Below are 23,275 nucleotides of genomic sequence, written 5' to 3' on the forward strand. Positions count from 1 at the left end.
TGAAATTACGTGAGTAGCTCACAAAAATGTGCATCAAAAATATTTGCGAGACAGCCTTTGTCGGAGACTTCAATAGAGTCGCACACTCGACTGGATATACAATTAGAGTCCTTCTCGCTCTACGCATTATTTTTGCTGAGATTCCATTTTTCTACTCTTCCAAAGAAGATTTAAATCTTCTTACGATATTCGTAGAGCATTAAAGAAGACATCTTCGACCTTATAATTTAAAATCACAAGAACATGTGCCTGCTGCTATGCAAATAAGTCTTGCTTTGGATCGGAATACTATATCATATTTTTATATAATTTTTTTTCGGGCACGTTTTAAGAGACACATTTTTTGTAGTGTCAAAAAAGAAACCCCGAACTGTGTTTATGGCATATACTTCTACAACTTGCTCGTATTTTCCACAATCGCCGCATGTCTCTTCAGGCAGTTGCTGCTGCTGCTGCTGCGGCTGTTGCTGCTTCAAAGCGCATAAAGTGTCAATTTTATCGCAAGGCTGCAGCTCGCTGCGCTGCGTGTTCTGGGGACGTGTCCTGGTCTTGGCCAGAATCTCCACTCTGGCAAAAGCCGTGCCGTGCAGCTGGCACGATAAATCGTGCATTGGTTGAGCGCACGAGGCAGCCACCGAAAGCGTATTTCTGGCGGGCAGCGTTGCCAAGTTTTTTTTTTTTGGGGTGGTTTGGTCCGTGCGCCTCAGGAGACGCACATAAAGGTGAGCTCTGCATAAATTGGGAACAGTTTTTAATGTGCAACGGCCAAAAAAAAAACGCAGTTTAAAGTGCCTTTCAGATCATTTCAAACGGAATGCAGCATGTTTTCAGATCAAGCATACGCCATGTAGAGTTGCCAAGCAGTTAAAAAAAAGTCAAAAATTAACATTGAAATGTTGCCAGAGTTTGCAGCAAAGCTGCAATTTGTTGTGTATTTTTGCGCCCATTTCTGTTTGACTGAGTCAGTGAAATATTTGCAGCTCAAAGAGCTGCAAAAACAAAACAAAAATTAAATAAAATAAAATCAAAAAACACCCAAAATTTGCAGTAAATTAACAAGTGAATATTTTCACACGCATTCCAGTCAATTGTGTTGCCCACTCGACACGATGTACGCGTTGCCCAAAAATGCCAATGGCAATCAATTTTACGCACACAAACGCGAGAGACATTTGTGTGTGCACTCAACGAAAAAGCTCAGAATTACGATCGTGAATATTGTTAAAGAATATCTAAATGTTTTTTGTTAACAAAATTGTTAAAATTTGGTTTATGTGCAAAATATTTGTTGTAAGAAGTTGCATTCTTGAAATAGGCGTACAATTTTCTCTAATCAAGTCTTGTATCTAATGCCTTTTGGCATTAACAAAAAACTTTAATCTACAATTATTTAGGCACATTTTAAATTTATAAAAACTTGACTTTCTTTTCTGTTTGTGTATTTTGCATTTGTTTTGTGTACTCTACAAATGCAGCGCAGCGCAATAAGCTCGAGTACATAATGCTGAACCGCGAATACAAATGAATTGCATGGCGAAATGACTGAGCAACTGACTGACTGACTGATGGATTGTGTTGTTGCAACTAAAATTGCGCATGCTACAAGAATGCAAAATAGTCATCAAAACAATTCACCAACAAAATGGCAACGGTTTTTGGGGGCGTGTGTTGGGTATTTTTTTTGGCATTCCTGTGGGGTGGCAACGCCTTTCAATCAAACGCTGAACACTGTCGCAAATTCCCAAACAAACCGACAGGCAGACTTTGGTCGCTGCAGTTCCTATGCAGCACGCCAGATGTCGCTGCGCGTGACAAATGCCGACAATCGACATTGATTCTACAGCGCGGCTGCATACCCTCCAGCCGCTATCCTCGGTTCACCATTCAATTTTCCTTTCGCTCTCCCTCCCCTTTTCTTACTCCCCCTCTCTTTCTTTCTCTCTCTCTCTCTCTCTCACACACGCTCGTTCTGTGCATTCACCTGCCCATTCAGGCAGCCTTTGCCACTCACTTGCCACTAATTTGCCAGACGTTTCCTCTACGCTCTGGCAATCCTGACAATTGATGAGCCGCTTTCGCTTCGCTTAGCTTCATTTTTAGCGCTTTTTGTCTATCCCTCCCCCCAAGCCCCACTCTCAAAGGAGCGAAATGATTAGACATGCAGACAGCCAAAGGAAACTGCAGCTCTCTATGCATGTCTGTTTGCTTTGTGGATTTATGATGACTTTATTCCCCCCAACCACACTTTAAATTCCATGCTCAGTTTAGCTCAGCTGATTTTCTTTTAGTTCTTTTTAGTTCAGTTTCGTTCAGTTCAGTTCTAGTTGCCATAGCTCTGGCGCAGCCTTCGCGCTGATTAATTTATGTAAATGCTGCGCAAAACCAAATTAAGAAAAAGAAAAAGAATACCTCACTCAAGTGGCCAACAAAGTAATCTTCATTATTATAATCATTATCATTAACAGCATCATCATGACGCTCGTCAACAACTGGCGCCAACAAGTAGATTTCCATCAAATGGCAAAGGATATGCCAAAAGTTCTGTGTACTCATTGCCCGTAGCTGGGGCAGTAAAGCTTCAGCTTGAAGGGGGCGGGCATCAACACAAAATCGCTGTCATTAATCATTTGCCCAAAAGGTGGCAAGCGTGGGTGACGTTAATCTTAACCAGGGCACAAGCAAATAAGAAAAAAAAAACAGCAACAGACACGCAAAGCGAAAGTAGAACAGGAGCCAGAACAAGGCCAAACTTTGTATACACTACCAAATATTATTTTATCGTGTTAGCTAGCATAAAAGAGAATAGCATATTTATGTACATTTAAAAATATTGCTGGCTTTCCTATTTTATAAAATTATTCATAAATAACTTGCTTAAGTATGCAGCAAAAAAGAAAAGATACTTTTATTAAGAAAATTTGTTGCTTATTTTATCTATATTTTTTAAACTTTTGTGTTCAGATATATCTACATTATTATTTTTTTTTTATTTTAAGTTTTCATCTCAAGAAATTCTTAGCTCAAAGTTGGTGAACTCACAGAATAGCGAACATTCTGCACACATTTACCAGCACTGTTTTTGCACAGCTCAATTGCCTACACTTTTGGCTATCGTCCCTGTTGCGTATAACAGTTTCGACAGCAATAGCCAAAGGGACGGCGCTAAAAACAATTAAAAGCGGCAAGTGGGCGTGACAATTGCTAGTTGTTGTTGTTGCTTTTGACTTTTGACACGTGTCACTTGCGCTTAAAGGCGCTGGCAGAAGTTAAAGTGAAAGTTGAGGTGAGTGAAAGTGTGAATGACATACTCTTAATGATAGCCAACAAAAACAACGACAACAACAACAACCACAACAACCTCCGCACAAATAATTGACATAATTGCGGGCAGAGTAGCTGCGACAATTACACTGCTGCATTCTTTCCCTGTGTGTGTGTGTGTGTGTGGCCCGAGGTCTAATTAAAATTCCCTCACTTTTGCAATTTGGCAGTAGAGTGGCTGGCCGCAAATATTTAACATAGCACAATTTAATGGTCTTTTAATGATTGGGCCGTCCGCAGAAAATGAACTGTAAAGCTTACAATATATGAGCATAACACTTGTTGTGATCATTGGAAACGTTACAATAGTTGTGTGTGAACAGAAAAACGATAAAAGTGTATAAAACTGAGATGTATAACACAAAATGGACAAAAGATTAATTGTTAGCAGACAAATCTAAAGATAGATAGATAGCATACGATATATGTGTATAACACATATATAGCACATGACAAATCTTTAAAAAACTCACGATATTCGTGTCTAACAGATGTGTAACCAGACAAATTGTGAAATAACTTACGACATAACACATGTATAACACGTGAAATACGATATATGACAATAACACATGTTTGCGAATGTCTGTTTAAGCAACAATTTTAAAGCTTTTTCAATTTGCAGCTAGATGGCGCTACAGGTGTGTGTGTGTGTGGTTGCGACTGCTGTGTGTGTGTGTGTGCCTGCAGTTAATCAGAAAACGCTTAGGCAGCGCATTTGAAATGTGCGATTTATGCCAAAATGAGCAGCTCCTATAAAAGACATGGCCACAGGGCACGAGGTTGCAGGGTTGCAGGGGCTGGGGTCAGACTGCAACGGTAATTTATATGCACTTTGATAGCAACAAGATGCAAAGCACAAGCAGCAGCAGCAGCAGCAGCAGAGGCAACAGCAGCAACTCCCTGAGTGCCGCTCGACCCACTTATAAATCACCGACGGCACTGCGGAGAGATATCGTCCAGAGATTGTTGTTGTGGTTGCAGTTGTTGTTGTTGTTGTTGTTGTTGCAAGCGACTAAGCAGTTTATTGAAAAGTGCGCGACCAGAAGTGGAGTTGTTTTTGTTACTGGAGCTGAAGCTGGGGCTCAGGCCATAAATATGGTCAAGTGGCAGCAGGCTTCGCTTTCAATAGACGCGCCCACAATGACTTGCAAGAGGCATTAAGTATGCGTGAGGGGGGTTAGTGTACTTGCCAGCGCTTTTTGTCTGGCTTGTGGGCGTGCCCCCTGCTGGGGCACATTAGTTTTGCAGCCACAGCGCAAGTGAGCTCGTGTGACCGTTGTCAAGGACCCGCTGGGCCCTTTTGGCAAAAGGTCCTTTAAGCAGGGTCTGCAAACATATGCGATTCGTCATTCGGCACAAAAGACGCAACTCGAGCTGCTTTAAAGAGCTGTCAGAAGCGAAAGTCGATTGTCAACTTGTCAAGGTCACAATAAGTAAGTCGCATGTCTCGCTCAGCGCTTCATTCACAATCGCATTCACATTCGCAGTTGTATTCACGTGTTCTGCAGAGCACTCAAAAATGCATAGCACAAAGAAGCCAAGGGGGAGAGGGCGTCGGGCTGGTTGTTGTGAGGGTTATGCGAATGAACGAATCATTCACACCCGCCCGAAGAGTTCAAAGACCTCGCGAAAGCCGGCTCTGTTAACACACTCTGTTAACACACGCTGTTAACATTGCGCACAGTGCAACAAAGTTAAATGCAAACTTTTGATTGGTGTGGAACCTAATATTTAGGGGCAACGAATGCTTAAACCTAATGTTAACGTATAATATGTATAAGAGGGGCGTTATGTTAACATCGTTACGTTATCATTCGAGAATGCACTTAACATGGCATACACCATTCGCGAATCGTGTGCGAGGAGCGTAACGAATGCGTATTCGTAATGTTAACATTTCCCCAGCATGTTGCTTAGCATCCACAAACAAACTTAGAAGAGTCTTAAATGCATATGCTAAACGTTAACAGTAGCAGCGCAAATAACATGACCTTTACATTTTTTCGAACATGTTTGAGAGAGGAGAAATACGACTGCTAACACGCATGTTGAACGCGTTGTAAAGCATCCACAAATTTTGAAGGAGGAGAATTTCGAATAGTTATACGTTATGTTAATGTTTTGCGCACTAGGCAAATCTAAATTTAATAGCAGCCAAAACTTGGCACCAAGCTTAAGGTTACGTTTAATATTTTGCAATTTTGTGAAAGACAGCTTACATTTTGGCTGACGTTATGTTAACATAGCATTCAATCTGTTAAACTATGAAGCTCACTTGGAATTGCTTGGAAAACAAACAACACTTGTGCTTATTCTGTTAACGCTTGCGTTGACAGAGTTCTCGCTTTTACACAGTTCGCGACGTTGGCTTGGAGCATTTGTTGTGCAAAATAATATGTTTTGAATTTGTACAAAATACATTGAAATGAAATAAACTTTGGCCTGGCACGACCGAAAGGTAGTTTGTGCGCTTTCTGTTAACTACGCTTCGCCAAATGCTTGGGAACTTGAAATGTTTCTCCTCGCAAGTGCTTGAACTTAACATAGAGACCACATCTAGTCCTGAGTTCGAAAAGACTAGCCCTCACTCTCACACTCACTCCCCCCCTCTCTCTCTCTCTTTTCTCTCTCTATGTGTGGAACGAGCGAACAGACCAATTGCGCTCTCAGAGTGTGTTTCTGACTTCGTGTTTGGTTCCTTTTGCTTCGTTTCGCTTCGGTTGTGGATTTTAACCTCATTTCGGTGACTATTTTGGGATGCATATTACCATTGTCTGGCTGAGACAAAGTCGAGTATGGCGACAGAGACAAAGTCTGAGGCGTAGAGCAGCTAGCAACGAGTTACTCTTTTTGTTCTTGGGCAACTTTTTGTTATCTGGCGCTGTTGTTTCTATTATTGTTGTTGTTGGCGCTACGCACTCGAGTCGGAAAAAGTTGTTGACAGGCATCTCAACGCTTCGCGCTGTCTTAGAGCCTCGTATAGTTTGCATGAAATTAAAATAATCTGTAAGATTTATTGCACTAGACACGCGCCCATCGACGCGTCGAGACAAGAGACTTAAGATTTTGTTGAAAACTTGGGCAAAAAGACGTGAATGCATATTGAAAATAGTTTTGGCAATACGGACCCAAACGAAGTGCAAAGCGATTTTTATCAACTGACTAGCGAAAGGAACAAAAGAAAGATAGAGAGACAGAGAGTGAGAGAAAGAGAGAGAGAAGTGGAGCAAATTGGCTCAAGTGCCTGTAGCTTTTGTTTAATGGTCAAAAGTACATATTTGCATCTACTTTTAAGCAAAGCCCCCCGTTTGAGTCCTTTCGCTTTGGCTGCAGGCACACGCCTTGGGGCATTGATAGTTCTCAAGACAATGTCCACAGTTGATGCAGTTGCTGCTGTTGCAGTTGCAAATGCAGCTGCAGCTGCCACTTTGGGGCGCAACTTGTTGACTTGTTTGCCGCTGGCGAAAAGGAAACGAGACCAAATGAACTTGCCAATGCGGAAATGCCATTTTTCATTACAGGCCAGAGTGGGAAAGGAAGAGCTAGAGAGACAAAGAGAGAGGGAGAGAGCAAGCCAAAGCGTGTGACAAGTGCATTTTGAGCATTTGCCTTCATTTAATTTGCTTTTAGCTTGGCAAACTTTTATTTTCCCGTTTCAGCTTTGTTTGCATTAACTTGGCTTCAAGGCAAATTTTTCTAACAAATTTTGTGGCACAAATAAAATCTCTCCTCTTGTTCATTAAATTTTTAAATGTTGCTTTTCATACGAAAGCAGTTGAGTCTAGAGCTCTAACAAGAGCACAAACTGCTAAATTGCTGCATTTTAGATTTTAATCAAGAACATTTAGCTACGGTTTCTTAGCTTAAATAATACGCCTGCAGACCATGGAATAGAAATATATATATAGATAGAATAAAAAGTATAATATGAGAATATATTTAGGAATATATTTGTTAAGATATCTTTAAACGGAACTAATTTCTGTTTCGGTCAGATATTGCGTAGCTAGAGCTTTATCGTATTCAGATACATTCAAGAGCGAAAGTTTATATTATAATATGATATTATATAATATATTATATAGAATATATCATTTTTAATATTTAATATAAAATATATTATATATATAATTTATCAAACATACCCAAAAAAATTATTCTTTCTTGTCTTGACATTGTACAAGTTTTTTAACGTACCTGCAAATAAAGAAGGAAATTTTTCAGTTAGTTAAAGTTATTTGATTAAGTACAAATTCTAAACGAAAAATTTGCAAAATGCATTGATTAAAGTTGAATTGAAAAATATTCAACAATTTATGTGTGTGTGTTTATCGGCACACACACACACACACACGCTCAACTCCAATGCAGCATCGATCATAAATGATGAACTGCGTGCGGCATGCATCGTCCTTTCTAGCCAGACAAATGACCCCAAAGAGTCCAATGACTGATGACACGAAATTTACGACCTCTAAAACGCAAGGCCGAGTGCAATCGGAAAAACATTTAAGACCTGAGAATGGCAGAGTTTAAAGCCAAAACCAAAAACTATTTCCAAATGCCAAAAGTACCCAAGAAAGGCCAAGTGCCGAGGGGGCATGGCAATAAACGGAATGTGCTTGAGGCACATGAAAACATTATCGGATATCGAAATGCGATATTAGAGAGAGGGAGAGCGTGAGGGAGAGGGAAAGGTAGAGGGGAGACCGTTTAGAGCACGGCTAAAATTGGTTATGGCTTTTGTTTGTTGCCGTACAACGCGGCGTATGCGTTATTGTTAGTATACAGTATATGTATATATATATATATATAAATATCTATGAGTTTGGCCAGCCTGGCAATTTTTACGAGCCCCAACATTTTTTACGAGCACTTATTTCCGCCCCAGAAATTAGAGAAACTTCTATGCGAAACATTTGATGCCCCGAAAAGGCCAACAGCCGACACAACAACAATGCCTAATAACAACTTCTTGGCCAAATGCGAAAGAGTTCAGTTTTGGTTTGCCCTTTGGCATTGCCTGGGGCTCGTTAAGGGTCTAGATATTCTGCTTGAAATTTATGATGTGTGTAACAACAATTGGGCATTGTTTACCATTGTTATTGTTGTTGTTGTTGTTGTTCGGCATTTTCAGTCAAGTGTCTCATGCAAATTTTGCTTATTTTATATAATGCGATTTTTACGAGTACCAATTTTGATGGCCAGCCTCCCGTTGCGCTAAAGAGCTTTCATTTGCATTTAACAGTGGCTCAATTTTTCGATCAATTCGTCTTTATTGGAATATATTTAGTTGCCTAGCACTGTGCCACAAGCTAGTTGCAAAAATATTTATAATATTCCCAATTTCACATTCGCTTAAATTGAAATATATTTTAATCATATTTTTTGTAGTAGCTCATTTAAATTTAAGATTATTTAAATTGCTGTGGCGATAGTAATATATTTTTGGAATGCTCTGAATTTTACTTTGAGCCTAATTCCATGATAAAATCACAATTAAAAATATATGTAAAAATTATGATACTTTTTGGAGCATTGGCCGGGTTAAAATTTCCTTTAATTATTTTTAAGTAGATTGCAGACGCGGTTTATAATTCATTGAATTATTTTTGAGTATATTAATAGTTTTCTGGCAGCAATAAATTTTTTTATCACACATGTTCTGAATTCACAAAGGAAAAAACGTTTGAAAGTCTTGCACATAATTTTTTTTAAATACCTCTTACATTGAATATTGTGTAGCTCATATTTCTCTGACAGCAAAAAGCAAACAAATATTGCATGCATATATGCTTCTAGCAATAATTTATGTATATTTATTGTCGTTTACCCTGTGCTTGCTGACAGGTGAATCAGAACTGAAGAATTGCCTGCCCGACCGCCGCAGGGTTTCCAGACCCAGACGCAGACACAATCGCTCAATGGCCACAACTTAAAAATTCCAAATTTCTACCATTTGTCATGTTTGTTTCTACCACCCCCCTCAATCTCACCGCCCACTCATATTCATTGTTGTTGCTATGCCCGAGGGCAGACAGAGGCCGCATGGGTGAAGTCTGCTGTGAAACGTGGCACGTGCAGGCGGCGTTAAGCCTAAAAGTATGCATAAATAAAAAAAAAGGGCACGTAGAGCAGATAACAAAGTCAAAACAAGCCATTGATAGCTATATTTGTGGCTGGAAGTTGCAGATAAACAGTTACAAAGAGTCTTCTTGTTATTTAGCCAAATAATTTTGGCTAGCCAACGATTTGACTTGCGACTCAGACGGGACTTTGGCAAACAGAAGAGAGAAATGATTCAACCCTGTTGTGTCCAGGTATCGAACCTTTGAGCATCGCAATGAAACCGTATTTGATACCCGTTCTAAAATACTTGGCAAAACCAACAATTGCAAAGGCAAACAAAGTCGCATTGTGAGCAAATGCAAACGTAGGGAAGACCCACGGCAAGGACACAATCGGAACGCAATCAAATGAAGAGGGAACGAGAGAGAGAGAGAGGGGCATAGGGTGAAAGCGAGAAATGAGAAAATAGCTAACAAATGCAGTCAAAGCATGGCAAAGAAAAATAGTACAAAAAACGAAAGCGAACAAAAAAAAAAAACACTTTAAAGTGGTATACTTTTCTCAAGCTCTCAATATGCAACAATACAAATTAAATTAAATAAAATAGCTAATAAATAAACTCAATTAATTTAATTTAATCAAGTCAAATGTGGAAATATTAATAAAACCCTTTTAATCTAAAGACTCTCAATACTTTGTCGAAAATAAGCTGATATCCACTCGTAATGCTTTTATATTTATAGCTATTTCCTCAGATCGTTTCTTTATCAAATTTCAGTTAATTTGCAAAGATAAAATGCTGTCAATAATTCTTGGCTATCTGCCGCTCGAATTTCATGGCATCCACTGAAGCATTTAACAACTGTTTATAACTTGCTTATGGGAAAGGGCCAACAGCTTACGTGCTTTTCGATCCGGCTGCTACAAAATTGGCGGACCGCAAGCTGTTGCCACGCCTCCGCCTCCGCCTCCACCTGTTACCCCCTCAGCGTCAGCACACACAATGCACAACTTTTTGTTGCTTTTGGGGGAATATATGTATCAATATTTGTAAGCTTCGGTTAGTCCGACAACTGTTGTAATTTACATGCAGCCACCGACTCATCCGCCGAGCCCCTTCGCCGACAAAGTGCGGCAAACAAACAGAAGTACTGAAAAACTTTTTAATTTTCGTGCTCGCTTTTCATGGCCAAAAGCCTGTGACTGCGGCACCGTCGTTGCGCCGGCTTTGGCGCGTGTTGATTGCACATCATTTTCAATGTTGCGCGCGAAAAAGTATGCTACGCATTTTTTCCCCACTCGTTTTCGCTTTCGTTTCCATTTAGCAGCGCTTATGTGCGGCTCAGCGACATATTAAACAATCGAAAAGCACTTGGCAAGGACATAAAAAAGAGACGAGGAATACACAACAAAACGAGCAAAAAATACTCAATGTATAGAAAATACAAAAATAAAAATGAGGAAAAATGTATAGCAAAGCACACAGAAAATTGATTGCCATTTCAGGGGCAATTTTTAATGAACAGCAAATACCGCGAACAACAAAACGAGCCCAAAAATCCGTAAAGCTAAATGAAATACGAGAAAACTGCTGTTTGTCTATGTGTGTGCGTATGTGTGTGTGTGTGTGTTATCCCATTTATACCAGCGCCTAATTGTTTATTTTTAGCGCACAATTTTATGGGCAAACACTTGTCACAAGCGCACAATGGATGTTATATGAAACTGTTTTTATTTTATATATATTTATATATATATTCTAAGTTCCTTCCCGAAATTAGAAAACCAACAGATGGCCCTCGAATGCTTTTAGTATATTTGACAGTAACCAGGCTCAAATTGAAATGTTTAAAGAAAAAAGAAGGAGAGTTTTATACTTTAATATAAAAAAAAAAAAAACAGACATTACGGAACTTAGCTGTGTATTGGATTTTAAAGAGAATTTATTTAATAGGAGGTAAAGTAATAAATTAAAATATAATAAATAAATTGAATACTAATATAAATTATAAATTGAATAAAAAGTACAACTTTACCAAAATGGGCTGAACATTTTTTAATTTAAATTATATTTTTAAATATTTTCTTGAAAAAAAACTAAATTCAATCGTATTTTAAACCCACAGATTTTTTGTTGCTTTCAACTTAAAATCAAAATTGACATGTAATTAATTTCACGCACAATTTCATAAAACAGCCTCACGCAAAGTTTGTGTAAATTTATCAGTTATTAATATTATATGCACTTCCGTGAATGCTAAAACATTTTTTTAAAATAAACTACTTTTTGGTTTTTTTGTTGGTCTCTCGTAGAAAAACTTCAGTTTTGCACACCATTTTTTTTTTAGGTTCAAAATGTATTTAATAAAGAATCAATAATAATTTATTAAAATGATTTACTTTTATTTGCATGGAAATGTGTTATTTGTTGATAAGAAAAAGCTATGGACACATATTTGCAGTGCTCATAAACCAATTGAACTGTGTCTCTCGTTTTTCAACACTGAACCAACCAATATCTATTAACTGAAAAATTTCAAATAAAACGCATTTTGTGGCTGCTGCTGCTGCTGATGCTGATGATATTGGCTTGCAACTGTTTTTCGTTAAATGCAAATTTATTTGCCAACAGCAGCCCGCGAATGTGGGCAACTGCGTGTCCAATAAAAGCCAAAATGCACTTGCCTAAATACACACACAAGCACACACACACACACTAGCCACAGCGTGTGACCTATTTGGGTTGCCCACGTGGTCAATATTTGTCGTAGATATTCGATTTGGGATGCTGCAAACACGCTGCGCTCCAATGCAAATAGCCAAAATACCAACAGAAACAACAGCAAAAAAAAATAAATAAATGAGAAGAAAACCTATTGCCAATTTCGGTTGACAAGCCAAATGTTTAGCAACAACAGCAGCTGGCCAAAAGCTCTTGGTTTCAACAGCTTTTCTGTGTAGTCAATATATTAAAGGGTATATAATTCATGTATGGACAAATACATAAACTCTTCAAAAAGACAATACCTGTAAATAAAACATGTTTCTTTTTTAAAGATATATGTTGAAACTGAGCGAATCGGATTACAATATGTTTTATTTATTCTTTATTTCCCCATTTGTAAATAAATTAACTTTAAGAGACCAACGAATATCCTAGTCGGGCCCTCTTTCGCCGGCACTTTAAAATTAGAAATCGCTGAATTAAATTTGGATTACCATATCCCTCAGCTGCCACAGTTGTCTGTTTTACGAATTAAATCGCTATCTAGTCCATCTTTAACAGATTTCTATATATCTCTGCACCTACTATAAACACAGCTGACAAACGGTTTCAATGCGAACGCACAAGTATTTAATTTTCTCTAGCCCAACGTCAAAGTTGCATTCTGTGTACCCGAAAATTTACATAAAAGCTTAAATGAAAATTTTAACGATAGACGAACAACCGGGCCAATCGACAGGTTCGGCATTTGGTGGAGAACGAAGAGGGAATTGTTTGGGGCACTTACCTGAATTGGGTCCATTGCTGTTCGGTCGCGCTGAGGGCGCACCGTCGCGTGCCTCTACCTCGAGGGCGTAGGCGCCCTTTTTCTCCCTGTCGAACACGGTTTTGGTAAAGATTTCGCCGCTTTGCAAATTAATTTCAAAAAATTCTTTGCCCTCGTTACGTGGCGAGTCGACGATGTAGTAGTAGACCTGCAAGTACATGCAACACATAAACGTTAGACAAAAAAAAAATAAAATAAAATTTTGTTGACAAATCAAAAATTTGTCAGGAAGTTAATTAAAACATGTCGAGTTCAAAGAGGAAATTGCCAAGAATTTAAATCAAGCGAAAACTGCGCAGCATTTAAATACTGTCAGGCATATTAAAGGGGCCCTAGAAGCATGCTGATGATGATGATGATGCTGCTGCTAATGATGATGTTGATGATGTTAAAGATAATCAGCCCCGTCTTTCAACAAATTTGTCGTGTCTGTGTAGCTGCGGCTATAAATGAAAAACGCTAATTAGTGCGGACATTTTGCGCGTACATGCAAATTACTTGGCTGCAGGACACGAAATGTGGCCAAGAGAATGAAAATGGCCAACGTCGCCATGGCCAGTTAGCAGTTACCAGTTACCAGTTACTATTTACCAGTTACCCATTACCCATTTACCATTTACCAGTCAGCCAAGTACCATATTATTATAATCGCGAGTATAGCTGCGGGCCTTGGCGTCCCTTTCGCGTCCTGCCCTCAAGGTCTGCTGTCAGACGCATAAAGGACGGCACAGACTGTGGGTCGCTTTTTGTCTTCCTCTTTTTTTATCTTCTTAGTTCTCTGTTTTTTTTCTGGACATTTTTTTTTGCCTTGTGCTCCACGCTTTGAACTTTCACTAAGGGCTTAGTGTACTTAAGAGCGTGTGAAAATACTGCAGCACAAAAAAAGAGTGGCAACTCTTTGACATTTATAAGCTCAGCTGCCAGATGAGCCAAAGGCGACGGAAGTGGCAAAAAAAAAATTAAAAAAAAAACAAATACAAATAAAAAAAGGCGTAGCGCTCCAAAGGAGTGAAGCATTATTAAACTCATGCGGTCAGACTGCAATGCGGACTATTTTGATTTAAAGCTGAACTTGTTTTACTTTTAAGGATTTAAATGTTAAACAATACTGTTAAAACTCTGTGGCAATCTTATTTTCTGTTAAGTCTAAGTTGGCCATTTAAGACACTCGCATATTGTTAACAGTTTACATCATATAATGTTAACATGCACTTAACACTCTCAAATGTTAAGGAATTGCGTTAAATAATGTTATGTTAACATGTATTATGATGCTCAACTGTTATTTAAAAACCTCGAACATTTTGAAAACTTAACATAATATAATGTAACATCAACCTAACATGGTGCCTACTTAAGAACCTCGCACAACAGTTAAAGAGCTGTGTTAAGTCCAACATGGCTATTTAAAAACACTCAAAGTAATGTAATGTTAACATGCACTTAACATTCTCAACTGTTAAGGCACTAGAAATTTAAGCGCTTTACAGCACATTAAGCAAATGACGCTTTAAACTTTGGCCCCATCCACCCCCAAATTGGCAACCCTTCATTGTGACGCTTTTTTGTGTCGCTTGCTTCATGCTTCACACAGTCATTCATTTGCCAACAATCGCCTGGCATTTCCGCAGCTGGCGTTGCTCAACCCGCTACGTGCCGCAGCCCTCTTATCACCGTATCTGGCAGGCTAAAAGGATGCGCTACCTTCACTCAATTTATTCGCGCTCCGCATTGCTCACCTGATTATTTGGGAATGTGCCATCCTTGTCAATGGCATTCACTTGTGTCACTTTGGTGCCAATCGGTTCGCCCTCCAGCACCGTTTCCTGTTCGCGTTCGGTGAATAACGGTATTTCGTCATTAACATCCTCGAGCATTATGTAAACGGTCGCTTCCGATGCCAATTGCTGGGCGCCGTTGTTCTGTAATGTTGCAAAAAAAGAAGAAAAAAATCCAAGAATGTGAAAATTGTAAATTCCGCCACTTCAAATATTTAAAAATGTAATTTAAATTTTATCTTGTCCACACTTTTAATTAGTACATTATATACGTACGTAATATGTAAAAATATTTTTTCTTATTTCGCAAATGAAATAATTGAACACATTTTTATTTAAATATGCCCGGCATATTTGACTGCATATGCAAGTAATATAAAAGAAATTCTGACGCCGGAATTCTGTCAACAAAGCAGTAAAATATTTAATGTCATTAATTTTATACACTTTTTTATTTGAATTTCTTTTAATCATTTTTTTTCGGTTTGCTCTTAAAGTTATTTTAATGAGGAAACCTTTTGATCATGTAAAACAGAGTCCAATATTGATTGATTGATTGAGGAGATGCTATCAATCAACACATCGTCTGCTTTATTATGCAATTGATTAGCCTTTTCTCGCAATGAATCCAATTGCTGTGTTATCCACAATTTTCATTGTGTTTGCCAATGAACCACAGATGGCCCCGGGGGAAATTCCAACCCTCAATGCCTGTAGTCAAACTTATGTTTATTTGCTTGTGTTTTGTATATTAATCAATGCAAAGATATGTCCATATATGAAACATTTGTTTACATTTGTGAATGACAGCACGCAAAACCCAATCACAGGGCGATGCGAGACAAAGGGAGACGGGGCAGAAAGTGAGAGCTGAAGCAATTCCAAAATGAATTATTTATTTTTGCCATCTTGTTATTGGGTAAATATGTATTTGCTAGTTTGCTAGTTAATTAGAGTCTGCAGGCAGCAGCAAAATTTGACAAAGTTTGATTAGGCAATCGAACTATTTGCTGAGGGATTTGCATAAATACACAAATCTCAAATATCAATTGAGCGTAGTGCTTCAAACTTGTCGCACAAACAAGTATGTAAGCAATGATATATAACAGGCGCTGTTAGAAACTATATACCTAATTTAACTCAATTCGCAACTCGAGTGGTTTTCATTTCATAATTAGTAAGATAAGATGTGAGTGTAAAAGTGTTGGCTAACATGAAACGACTTATCATGGTTGAGTGTTGAACAACGCGTGAATTTCATTCGCAACAGTTGTGCTTAACAGCTGTTATCTTAACAGCTTATTAGTTTGTTAATAGATTTGGTAAGTTAGCTTTGCAGCTTAATATTTTTTAATGAACAATTCTTTATACTAACTATTCAAGCACAGAAAAGTGCTCTCTTCCGCCTAAAACTATCTGCTTGGCGCTGTGTCAATGCTTTGGCCCATTAACATGACGCCAGTCAACACGACGCCTGTTAACACGACGCCGGTTAACATGACGCTTGCCAGCCTGTTAACATAACGAATAACAGGCTGATGCGAATATTTATGTAAACTAGCTCAACTTGCAACATTTAATTTTAAACATTCAATTAGCGCATATCCTCTACATTTTTACTTTAAATATTTAATAAATATTTCAGATGCTTTTCGAAGCCACGACAAACAATTGTAGTTAACCGCAAAACATTTTAAAAAAATGTTATACATTTTTTAATTAATATTTGATATTATTTAGAATTTATTTATACATGGGCAGCGACCGCAAACTCTTTTAAAAATTAATATGAATATTTCGTTGACATTTGTGATGCGGCAACAACAAAAACAACAGATTTGCTATGTGCAAAAAAGAAAATACTAATGAAATGTCGGGGGATATTTAATTAGCTGCATTAAATGCGAATGCAATTGCTTTTTAATAGCACACACACACTCACAAATATATATGTGTGTGTGTGTGGGTTTGTGTGTTTGGCCTGGCCTTTGGGGGCAACGGGCACATCATTTGTGGCATTTGTTGCTGCGGCGCCTCGCCTTGGTCCTGGTCATGTTTAATTTATTGAGCAGCTGCAACAATTTGTCAATAATTTTAGCATAGCTGAATGGTCGCACTAATGAGCTGCACTGGAGATAGAGAGATCCAGCCAAAACTTGGGCACTGATTGAAATTCAATTGAGAAGCGCAGCGAACTGACAGCCAGTCAGTCAGGCAGTCAATCAGTCAATCAGCTGCTCGATTGCCACATGCCAGAACTAAATCAAGCTGAACTCAGTTCACAGTCAAATTGCTTAGCGTGCGCTCTGCATTTGCATGCTGTGAAGCGTGGGGCTGGGCACGGGAACGGGCACGAGGTGGCCTCAAAGTCGCGCAAGTAATTAAAACTTTTCAAATAAAATAATTACAAACGTATTTCGAAGTCATTTTCAAATGCAAAAGTCAAACACACGCCGCCATCAGCTCAAGCTGAGCGCTTAATTGAGCGCAGCAGAACTTGAAAACTTGAAAACTTGAACAACTTTGTGGATTTTTTGGCTTTTCCGCTATTTTCCGCTAGTTATTTTAATTTTTTTTTGCTGGTTTTTGCTAAGCAAACCATTTACAAGTTTAAATTGAAAACTGTTCACACTTACCTCCACACGTATGGTTAAGTTGTATTCCTTGATGCTCTCATAGTCCAGCGGATGATTGACCTTTATATCGGCCCAGGTGTCACCATTGTCCGGTCTCTGTTGCAGATAGAACGTATGAAACTTGTTCGTCTGTGCCGTTGACCCAGGCATTAATCTATAGAAAACCGTTGGATTGCCCTCAATGCCCGAACTGCAGACGTTGGTGGCAGGTGAAAAAAATATATAGTATATATGAGTAATGGCTTTGGTTGGGATGCATTTACAGAGATAGTTGTTAGTGTAGAAAGAGTTTAACTACATGACATGGGTTATTTATAGAAATTATGAGTTTATGCTACAAATGTTGAAATACTTTAAACTTTTTCAAAAAACAAACTATAAAGTATTTAGTTAGATGATCATAAAAAATGTATTGAAAAGCATCAAGAATTTGTAGAATTCTTTAAATGCTCTTGCAAAAATTAACAGTAAGTTGTAAGATGACGTTTACAAGATATGTGAGTGACACGCACACACGCACACACACACACACACACACTCACTCACACTCACACGCACACACACGCATGCGACATATCAAAATACAAAAATTTGATTTATGACACAAAAGAAAAACAAAAACGTATTTTCAAGACTTTCGATTGCTCCACAAAAAAACAAGCAAAGTATTGCGCCTCAAATTGGAGAATTTCCTTTTTGTGAGCGTCTTTCGTGCAAATGGAACCCAAAAGAAATAACAGGAAAAGCCAAGAAAAACTCTCAGCTCGAAACGGAAACGCAACAGAAGAGAAAAAGAAAAGATGACGCAAAAAAAAAAATGGCTTCAAAACATTTAATTGCCATTCGAGTGTCAAAAAGTTGTTGGACTGAATTCTAGACTGGTTAGTTCTGGCGAGGGGGCGGCGGGTGGGGGTGTGTGGAGGTATGGATTTGGGGGAAGTATACACGGCCGGCAGATGATTCTTTGCTTTTTGTGTACAGTGGGCGAGGCGCAGATAATGAAAAACAAATTAGGCTAAAGAAGCAAACAAACAAAAAATAAATTTTATTTGCACTTGGACAACACTTGCAGCTGACAGAAGAGCGACCAAAATGGAGAGAAAAAAAATATACACGATGAAGCAAAGAAAAACTTCGGAAGCTGCCTTAAAAAATTGCAAGAAATCTGTCAGACTGCGCAAAATTGTTGCTGCCAAGGACGAGCGCCAAAATAAATATGATGGGGAAAGGACAAGGAGGATATATATGGCAAAAAATCGGTAGCAAAAAAGTTGTGTGAGGTGTTTTTGGTTCGGTTGGGGATTTGCTTTTGGTTGGGAAAAATTTGTGAATTGCATGAAATGTTTTCCATCGTTTTGGCTGTGAGTGTTCTTTTGTGTATTATATATATTTATATATATATATATTGGTATCGTTCGTTTGTATTGCAAAATCAAAACTAATTTTGTGGAAACATTTTCAGTGTATTTTGTGTATTTATTGAATTGGTTTTCTGAGCACTTGGGTTTTTAATTTAAAGAGAATAATACGCCTGGTTTGCAGTTAATGCCTAAATGCTATGACTATCGATATATACTAATTCAGGGCTAGTTGCTAAAATACAGAATAAATTGACAAATGGAAAGTAAACTTAAGTAAAAATAATGAAAAACCTTGCAATCGAATCAGTCCGACTGCGCAATACTCTGTTCACAGTGTGATAAAAGCTTCAAATAGATCGAAGCAAATTTGTGCTTTTGATAATAGGCTTCTTGACTGAAAAATTGTAATCCCAAGATAATGGCTTTTTCAAATAGATCGAAGCAAATTTGTGCTCTTGATTATAGGCTTCTTGACTGCAAATTGTAAGCCCAAGATAATGGCTTTTAAACGGCGCATTGGGAAATAAAGATTTGTGAAATGTTGAGCGTGAATTGGAGAGGAATATATTTAAAACTATCTTTAGAGATCATCAGTAGTCTACCTGCTAAGCTCATGAGTAGATCTAAGACTACTTAAGATAAAGTGTACATATATGTATATGTATCTAAATGCCAGGTAGGCAGGAAGTAAAAATCTTAACATACTACTGCATTGCAGCTTTAATATAGCAAAAAAAACGGACTGTTCACAAGACAAATATTTCACAAAGCTAATATACTCTTTTTACTTACTGAACAGAGTACATTTATACACTCGATAAGCAGCATAACACTTTCTACTCAGCTTCTATGCGGCTAACATTTATCGTTAAGTTCTGCTGTTAAGTGTGACCCTAGTTTTTTACACTAACTCGCATCGCTGTTTTTGTGGTTGTTGTTGTTCTTGTTGCCTGCTTAAATGCATGTTACACTCGGCAAACACTTGACAGTGTGCGCATTAAGCGCACTGAGACAACAACAACAACAACAACAATGACAAACAACGACAACAAACACATTTATTATGAGATACGCGCGCTTGAAAACGCAGCCCATGTTGTTCCGCCTGCACGCAGCTTCCTCTGGCAGACGCCTTGCTTAATAGCATCTTGGCTATACAAACACTCGCACACGCACACACAAATATATATCTATTTTATATATATATATATAGAGTAATATAAAAAGTTGACAATTTTGTGCTGGGACAAGATAATTGCAAAAAGGAATAAAACGAAACACAAGTAAAACAAGTAAAGTAATAACAAACAGAGAAGAATGAAAACAAAAAACGTATTTTACACGAGCTCAACGTAACGTAAGAAACCCGAAACGTCGTAACGTAAGCCCAAGCACGTTTAATAGTTGGCAATTTCCTAAATACTTAGCATATAAATGAAATTTACTTAGAGAGCACTAAACTAACTGTAGCAAGGTGGATGCAGTTGGTGCAATAATTTGTGGCCGTTGCGCCACGGTGCGTATGTGCAATATGCGCCAGCAGCGCGTTTGGGTTAAGAACACTTTAAGTGCATTGCTTTTAGTGCTAACAATAAAAAAAATTAAACAAATAATAAAAAATAAAAGAAAGGAGAGTGGAGACTGGGGAAAAAAGTACTGACTGCCACTGGCCACAAACTGACGCATAATTAAAACGTCAGAGCCATGTGGTTGGCTTGCCACGAAGATAAAACTCTATTCGTTATGTTAATGCTGCCCTGAGAGAGCGAGAGAGAGAGAGAGAGTCAAGGGGAGCGAAAGAGAGAGAAAACAGGCGAAGAAGCGCACTGCAAGCCAAAAGTCATTTAAGTGCGCTACTTCAAGTTTTTAATTGCAATTATGAAAAACAAAACTTTATTTAAATAAACTTTACATTCGGAAGCCCTCGCCATCTCTCAGGTCTATGATCATTGCAGAATATGAAAAGTACTTGTGTACGGACTGGGCAAGAGTCAAAGTGGTTTTGGCCAGGTAATTTAAAATGCAGCTGGCGGCTCATCAACAGCGAAGGTCATCAAGTAGTGGCAATTGTGGCCACCCACGTTGGGCGCCAGCAACTGTATTAACATAAAATACTTGCTAGTCACTGCAACATTTGACCCCAATTTAAATTGGAATCGTCAGCGTATCAGCTAAGGTCATCAAGCAGTGGGAATTGCATTTCATTAAACTAAACTTAACTCGGCTCACGTTGAGCGCTAACAGTTTATTTACATGGAATTCTCGCTACATTTTAATTATTAGCCCCCAAGCTTCTTATGGTTATAATAATGTGATTATCCATACGTTTTTATCGATTAATATACAGCTTTTGAGGAGTTACAACTTGGTTTTGTACTCAGTCTATACAAAAATAAAAAATTGTGCATATCGTGTGATTTGTGCGGATTTCTAAGTATAGGGAATGTGTTTACTGGTGCTTGTGATTTGAGTGCAGCATTTAGAGTGATGGGATGTGCGATGATAGGGAGCAAAGGGAACTATGCATCGTTGAGAGTGCGAAAATGAAATTTAATTGAAATAAATTAATATTCAATTCAATTAATTTGCACACTCTCAAGAGCACTCTTAAGGATTTAGCTAAGAGGGTAGACTAAACATCTAGAACAACATTCAGAACACACATAAAAAAAATAATGACAACTACGTGAAACAACACCAAAAACCGAAAAATGACAATGAAAATGATTTGATTTTTTAACAAGAACTAAAACTGAACACCTAGGAATAAATGTATATATTAATGTAGCTTATCGAAAGTAACTAAGCGAAATGGTATGGCAATTTTCTTATAGTGAATTTTTATTTATTTTTTTTGTTTTTTGTTTTGTTTGTTTTGTAAAACATTGCACTAACAGACCTGGCTTTGATCGAGACGACTTTGCCGCCAACGGGCATATTTTCCTTGACATAGATCGGCCCATAAACGGTATGGTCCCAAACGGGCGGATTGTTGGCACGATCGACCACATCGATCTGTACTTCGACCGTACGCGATAATGGCGGATAGCCCTTGTCTTGGGCCATCGCCTCTAATTTGTATGTCTCGCGCTGTATTTTGAATACATTTTCATTTGGTTTTCGTTTTGTTTAAATTTTTTTTTTTTTTGTTTTTCAAAAAAGACAAGCACGTTTCAAAATCAAGCGAGCATTGGCAAAAACACAGACGCGTCGTTAAAGTTTAGGAAAAAATGCAAAATACAAAAAAAATTTTAGTTGTAAAAAAAACTCAGTTTTTAGTTGTTGGAAAACAAAATGAAGCAACAGGTTTTTGTTTTTTCGAAAAATCAAAAGTTTGAATACACGTAACCAACACCTTTTTTATGAGGAAGTATACAGCCAGCATTAAAACTTAAAAATCAAAACTTTAGAAACTTGAAAGGTTTCTATATATATTTTATGCCTTTTTCAAAAGGTTTTTTCTCGCAGTGCAAATTATTTGTTCTATTTTATTTGTATTTTTTTATCAAATAATGTCTCGACCCTAGCCTTCAAAATGTAAACAAAAAAAATATTGTCGCATACATATTATAAATAATTGACTTGAGCATAAATACAAATATATAATTGTTATTTATATAGTATTTCAGATATGATAGAAACTAAATGCATAACAAATGAAACTTAAAAAGGGCTTTGTGCATTTCGAGTAGTACAATTTTTATAGCATACTTTTTATATTTTTGAATAAGTTTTTATTTATTTTGTTGTTTTTCGACTATTGCTTTTTAACATTTTTGAACACTTTGTGAATATATATATAAATATATTTTCAGTTTAATTGCGTATTTACCTTGTTGTTTCCTAGTTCTTAAACTAAAACTGCAACCGTGTGTAAAATACATTTTTAATTAGATTCTCATTTTCCCAATTAAAACCAACACCGAATTTTGTGGCAACGAGACTTCACAGTTATTTCAAGCATTTTACCGTGTGTTTTTGGGTTTGTTGACTGAGAGGGGGGAGAGAAGTCAGAGTATTGGGTAAGCAATTCCAATGGGTAATGTGTAAGGTGGGTGAGAGTTGCAGCAAAATGCAAAAGTACCCGACAGCCGTCTTGAATAGACTGGCATACAAAAAGTTTGCTCAAAACAAACACCAACAACAGCATTAGAAATTTGTTTATCACAATTTAAAGACTTTTTTTGACATTTTTTCGAATGTGTCAAATTTTATTTAATTTTTTTGACATTGTTGATGGTTGAAAAAAATGTTGAGCTTTTACGATAGACCACAAAAATATTGTATCGTAAAATTTTAGTTAAAAATGTAAACGTTATGTTAGACGAGAGACAGTAACAGAATGAGACCGTATGTTAAAAATACTTGTACTGGCAAGCTTAAGCTATGTTCGTTAAGTGAGCGAAGTTTCGTTAAGCGAGTACATTTCGTTCGTTGAGCACATTTAGCCAAGACACAGTTTGCAACTGTTAGCTATAACATAGCAATGTTAATGTTATGCATGTTAAAATCTTACTCAAACGAATGCAACTCGATGAAACGAATTCAAACTCGGA

At 37.7% G+C, this 23,275-nt stretch overlaps 1 protein-coding gene and 1 long non-coding RNA gene across 11 annotated transcripts in view; one reads left to right on the plus strand and one right to left on the minus strand.

The window, feature by feature from the left end:
• Nucleotides 1-23,275, minus strand: part of CadN (Cadherin-N) — a 143,492-nt gene that overhangs the window by 68,361 nt on the left and 51,856 nt on the right. For 4 of the 8 annotated variants that reach the window (XM_064690730.1, XM_064690726.1, XM_064690732.1 and 1 more), the window contains exons 8-11: nucleotides 21,619-21,809; nucleotides 17,359-17,548; nucleotides 14,684-14,866; nucleotides 12,906-13,092 (exon numbers count right to left, since the gene is read on the minus strand). In XM_064690730.1, coding sequence (XP_064546800.1) covers nucleotides 12,906-13,092; nucleotides 14,684-14,866; nucleotides 17,359-17,548; nucleotides 21,619-21,809 — 751 coding nt within the window. The remainder of the gene's footprint in view (nucleotides 1-12,905; nucleotides 13,093-14,683; nucleotides 14,867-17,358; nucleotides 17,549-21,618; nucleotides 21,810-23,275) is intronic. The other 4 variants (XM_064690731.1, XM_064690727.1, XM_064690733.1 and 1 more) reach the window with 1 other exon arrangement.
• LOC135434232 (uncharacterized) overlaps nucleotides 1-23,275 on the plus strand; it is a 195,279-nt gene that overhangs the window by 58,042 nt on the left and 113,962 nt on the right. The gene's annotated exons all lie outside the window — the stretch shown is intronic.

Source organism: Drosophila montana, unplaced genomic scaffold (assembly GCF_035044405.1).
Source record: "Drosophila montana isolate Dmon_TW-CO22-7 unplaced genomic scaffold, ASM3504440v1 contig_3282_1, whole genome shotgun sequence".
In the NCBI taxonomy this organism is placed as follows: domain Eukaryota; kingdom Metazoa; phylum Arthropoda; class Insecta; order Diptera; family Drosophilidae; genus Drosophila; species Drosophila montana.